This window comes from Dipodomys ordii, unplaced genomic scaffold (assembly GCF_000151885.1).
Source record: "Dipodomys ordii isolate 6190 unplaced genomic scaffold, Dord_2.0 Scaffold19, whole genome shotgun sequence".
NCBI classification, from domain to species: domain Eukaryota; kingdom Metazoa; phylum Chordata; class Mammalia; order Rodentia; family Heteromyidae; genus Dipodomys; species Dipodomys ordii.
This window is the reverse complement of record NW_012267235.1, coordinates 11083932-11089371: the sequence shown is the minus strand read 5'-3', so window position 1 is coordinate 11089371 and position 5440 is coordinate 11083932. Positions and strand designations below refer to the sequence as shown.

Sequence of the window (5440 nt, the reverse complement as noted above, 5' to 3'; positions counted from 1 at the left end):
ACCAACACACACACACACACACACACACACACACACACACACACACACACACCCTCAGAATGTGTCTTCTCTTCTCTGGTGCTGAAAAGAAAAGGGAAGAAATAAAGTACACAGAAGAAGAATTAGACAGAAGTGAGTAGAGATGGAGAGAGAAAGGGGTTCGGGAAAGTGTGAGAAGGCTTATAGAGGCATCTTTGGATGATGCATCTGAGTTAGATGCGGAGTAAATGTGTTTTCCTCCCTCCCCAGCTCCACCAGTGAAGATTTGGGGTTGGGGTTAGGGCAGAGGAAGGACACAGGAAGACAAAGGGAGGACTCTCAGAGATGCCCACCGGGGCAAGGAGAAACAGAAGCTGGAGGGAGACTCAGATCCACAGCTGTAGGCTGGGGTTTGAGGAACAGAGTTTCCAGAAAGGCTTGCAATTGAAGCCGTGGATCCCCTCCCCCGTCTCTCAGCTCCCCAGGAATATTCCACGGCAGTTAGAGGCCCTGACCTGCAGAATGGGCTGAGGGCTTCTGTTGGGTCCTGAGCTCAGGTGTTGGACATGAGTGCTTCTCCTCGCATTCTTTCCCAGACACCAGACCCTTTGGTAGAAACTGATCTGTCCCCTGAGAATATTCGGAGGAGGAGGGCCAAGTGCGCAGGGCAAGGAGAGGGGCTGGGAGTTGGGATGAATTCAGGAGCCAAGGGGCAGAAGAAGAAGACCTGGGAAGGAAGGGGGAGAGGGCTGGATGGCAGGAGGAGTGGAAGAGAGAGAGTCTGGCACTAAAGGAGGATGCAGACCCCTGTCCCTTCTTCCAACAGCCACAGCTGGCCCAGAGAACGTCAGCACTCTCAACTGCCCTTCCTGCGGAGAGTTACCTACACCTTCCGCTGGCTGGCACAAGTGGCAGCGGCAGAGATCAGCCTGCTGGCCTTTATTCTGCTTCTGCTCATGGTCTTCTCCAAGCAGTGGCTGTACCCCTCTAGGAGCCGCTTCTTTCAGCGCTGCCCCGAGAATGTCACCAACACAATCTACAGCTCAGTGTCTATCATGTCCATGGGACTCATGTACCTCTGCAAATCGAAGAGCTGTGCCAATGCAGGCAGAGGTGAGCCCTCCCCCAGCCCCAAGCTTCCAGCCAGTTTGCACCTGGGGGGGAGATGGGTGAGAGGGGGATAAGGGGGGACCACCTGCCCTTGTCCCCCTCTCTCCAGTCATCATTTTGTCCTGCAAGATGGTGCTCTATGGATACTAAGACCTACAAAGGCAGTTGGTTTTCTTCTTCCAGTATGGTCAAATAGAGTTGTTAATGGGAAAATGTCACCCCACTTTAGATAAGTCCCAGAGTCAGCACTCTGCTTCTAAAAAAAGAGACCTGTGTGTGTGGTCTGCGTGTGTGCCAGATTGAGACTTGAACTTGGGCCTGAGCACTATCCCTTAGCATTTTCTGTTCAAGACTGTCATTCTACTACTTGAACCACAACTCCACTTCCATTTTTTTTTTGCCAGTCCTGGGGCTTGAACTCAGAGCTTGGGCATTGTCCTTGAGTTTCTTTTGCTCAAAGCTAGCACTCTACCACTTGAGCTACCACATCACTTCCAGCTTTTTCTGTTTATGTGGTACTGAGGAATCAAACTCAGGGCTTCATGGATGCTAGGAAAGCACTTTACCACTAAGCCACATTTCCAGCCCACTTCCATCTTTGTTTTTCTTTTTTGGTATTAGTCCTGGGGCTTGAACTCATGGCCTAGGTGCTATCTTCCAGCTGCTTCTTCTTCCTCCCTCCCTCCCTTCCTCCCTCCCTTTCTTCCTTTCCTTCCTTCTCCTCTTCCTCTCCCTTCTTTTGCCATTTCTGGGGCTTGAACCTGGGTGCTATCCCTAAGCTCCTTTTTGCCCAAGACTAGCACTGTACCAGTTAAGCCACAGAACCACTTTCAGCTTATTCTGTGATTTATTAGAGATAAAACTCATGCATTTTCCTGCCTGGGCTGGCTTCGGACCATGCTACTCAGATCCCAGCCTCCAGAGTAGCTAGGATTATAGACGTGAGCCACCAGCACCCAGTTAACCTGAGTTTCTTTTGCTCAAGGCTAGCATTCTACTAGAAGCTCCACTTTCAGCTTTGTTGTTGTTGTTTGTTTCAATTCAGGGCCTTGGCACTGTTCTTGAATTTTTTTACTCAAGGCTAATGCTCTACCACTTTGAGCCGTAGTGTCACTTCCAGTTTCCTGGTGGTTAATTGGAGATAAGAGGCTCACAGACTTTCTTTCCCAGGCTAACATTGAACCCCTATCCTCAGATCTCAGCCTCCTGAATAGCTAGGATGACAGGTGTGAGCCATCTGTGCCCAGCCACTTTCTAGCTTTTTGCCTGTTAATTGGAGATGAGTCTTACCGACTTTCTTGCCCAAGCTACCTTATAACTGTGATCCTTACCTCTCAACCTTCTGAGTTACAGGCATGAGAAATGGGCACTCAGAAGACAGATGCGTTTGAATCACACAGCACATGTGAGAGAAGAGCCAGGTGCGAGCAGAGGAGAGCATTTCCTTCCTCTTGGCTTGAATACCCACAGTATTGGGTGGGATATCCTGGAATACTCTTGCCTAATCAAAGCCCTGGTCCCAGCCACTTCCTGTGCCTCTGCCTCCAGGCTTGCTTCTCTGGACCACCTCTGGCTCCAAGGAATTTCCCTTTTCTGTCTAGTGTCTGCTCCTTGCTTTCTTGAACTTTTGCAACTGCTTATTTCCTGAAGTGAGTCTCATCTCTCCCCAACTCTTAGAAGTTGAGCCTCTTTTCTCAGCTCCAGGGAAACTAAAGGTTTAGACGCCCATTTCTGCATGTTCATTCCCCTGAGCATAAAAGAAAAAAAGTATAGGGCTATTCATTTCTTCTACTATGAAAAACAACCCAGCCTTAGAGCAATACGTTTAGGAAAAAGTATCATTTATTGGATACTTAATTTGTTCAATTAAATCTTATTGCTAAGAGATTTTTTTTTTGTCGGTTGTGGGGCTTGAACTCTGGGCCTGGGCGCTGTCCCTCAGCTCTTCAGCTCAAAGCTAGGGCTCTACCACTTGAGCCACAGCGCCACTTCCGGTTTTCTGGTGGTTTATTGGGCATAAGAGTCTCAGGGTCTTTCCTGCCCAGGCTAGCTTTGAACTGTGATTCTCAGATCTCAGCCTCCTGAGTAGCTAGGATTAGAGGCGTGAGCCACAGGTGCCCAGCTGAGATACAATTCTTGTGTAAGTACTAAGGCTTGAACTCAGGGTGTCATGCTTTTGCTTGGCTTTTATTCATTTTTTAGTTCCGGTCTTGGGGCTTGAACTCAGGGCTTGGGTTCTGTCCCTGAGCTTTTCTACTTTTTTATAAGGGTAGTACTCTACCACTAAGCTACAGCTCCACTTCCAGCTTTTTTGTTGGCTAACTAGAGATAAGACAGACTTTCCTACCTGGACTGGTTTTGAATTGTGATCCTCAGATCTCAGAAGTTGGAATTTATAGGCGTAAATCACCTGCCCTGAGTTTGCTTAGCTTTTTCATTCAAGTCTAGCTCTCTGCTACTTGAGCCATATCTCTACTTCTGATTTTTTCTATTTATATGTTACAGGACTTCATGCATCCTAGGCAAGCACTCTACCACTAACCCACATTCCCACTCCTACTGCTGGTTTTTATTCCCCACCTCCAACAGAGCCTGTTTCACTTTCCTCTGTGTGGTGTGTGTGTGTATGTGTGTGTGTGTGTCATGTGAATGTGTCTGTATATACTGAGGCATTGTCCCTTAGCTTTTTCACTTAAGTGTGGTGCTCTAGCATCTGAACCACAGCTCTATTTTTGTCTTTTTGGTGTTTAATTGAAGAAAAAAGTCTCACTGACTTTCCTGCTCAGGCTGACTATGAACCTCTAGCCTCTGCTCTCAGCCTCTTGAGGAGGTAGGATTGCAGGCATGAGCCACCAGCACTCAGCTAATCTTGGTTTATTTAGTAAGTGAAAACATTGTTTTATTTATCTATTTATTTATGTAGATCATGGGGCTTGAACTCTGGGCCTGGGCGCTATTTCTTAGCTCTTTAGCTCAAGGCTAGCGCTCCATTACTTGAGCTACAGGGCCACTTCTGGTTTTCTGAAGATAAGAATTTCAGGGACTTTCCTGCCTGAGCTGGCTTTGAACTGCCATACTCAGATCTCAGCCTCCTGAGTAGCTAGGATTACAGGTGTGAGCCACCAGTGCCCGGTGAAAACATTGTTTTATTATTATAGCAAGTGTCCAGTCTTTGGTGATGAGTGGGCCTGAACATTTTTTTTGTATATTTGCTCATCTTTTGTAAATCTTGAGTTCATCTGTTTTTATTGTTTTCCCCAGACAGTTATAATCTGTTGACACATCACCCAATCTTTTTGGTGGCCATGATGATCTTCCTTCTGGCCTTGGCCCTGGGTTTCATCCTCACCATCTGGTTGCACCTGCCCTATCTGCCTCATCTGCAGAGTTTGCCTAACTTCAGCTTGATTGGGACCATCCTGAGCTTTTGTGAAGGTGCCTTTCCCGCCACCCCCAAGCTCTGAAGAAGGACCTCCGTTCTTCCTGACACTCCTTTTCTGTGTGTGGGGCTATCGGGCAGGGTGGTGGTGGTGGTGGTGGTTAGAGGTGGTGGGAAAAGAGAACTGAAAATCAAATTACATTACTTCGTGGCCACTGGGAGGTGGGGGTGATTCCACAGTGGAGTCCCTGAATCTGTGTGTTGGTGGGAGCCATGGCTGGTGCCTCTGGCCTTGCAGACAATGTTGAATCTCTTGTGGGATTTCTCAATGAGACTCAGGCCTCTGCTTTCTGTCTCCCAGTCATTTTCATCTTCGTCATGCTCCTGCTGTTTCCCATTAACCTCTGGATCTTTGAGTTGAAGAGAAATGTCTCCATTCCTATTGGCTGGAGCTATTTCATTGGTTGGCTGGTGTTTATCCTGTATATCATCTGTGGTGAGTGGATAGGAGGAGGCCTGGGGGAAGGAGGACAGGGGGGAAGGAAGGGAAAACTCTCAGGGACTTAATGGTCCCTCCTCTCAACCTGCTTGTCAATCTTTTGTTTGTTTTTGGTCTGTCATGGGGCTTGAACTCAGGGTTCTGTCCCTGAACTCTTTTTCTCAAGGTTAGCAGTCTACCACTTTGAGCCACAGCTCCACTTCTGGGTTTCTAGAGGTTCATTGGAGTTAAGAAGTCTCATGGAATTCCTTTCCATAGCTGGTTTTGAACCGCCATCCTCAGATCTCAGCCTCCTAAGTAGCTAGGATTAGGTAGTGATGAGCCAACAGGACCCAGCTCTGCTTGTCAATTTTTTTTAAATTTAATTTTATTTTATTTGTGAACATACTGTACAGAGGGGTTACAATTGCATGGGCAGGATAATGTGTACATTTCTTACCAAGCATTGCAGCCTCCTCCTTTGTTTACCCTTC

At 47.5% G+C, this 5440-nt stretch overlaps 1 protein-coding gene across 1 annotated transcript in view; it reads left to right on the top strand.

Moving 5' to 3' along the window:
* Positions 1 to 776: 776 nt before the first annotated feature.
* The window catches only part of Odf4 (outer dense fiber of sperm tails 4), a 20317-nt gene continuing 15653 nt past the window's right edge, over positions 777 to 5440 (top strand). Inside the window, exons 1-3 of the mRNA XM_013013116.1 lie at positions 777 to 1092; positions 4351 to 4524; positions 4830 to 4964. Coding sequence (XP_012868570.1) covers positions 777 to 1092; positions 4351 to 4524; positions 4830 to 4964 — 625 coding nt within the window. The remainder of the gene's footprint in view (positions 1093 to 4350; positions 4525 to 4829; positions 4965 to 5440) is intronic.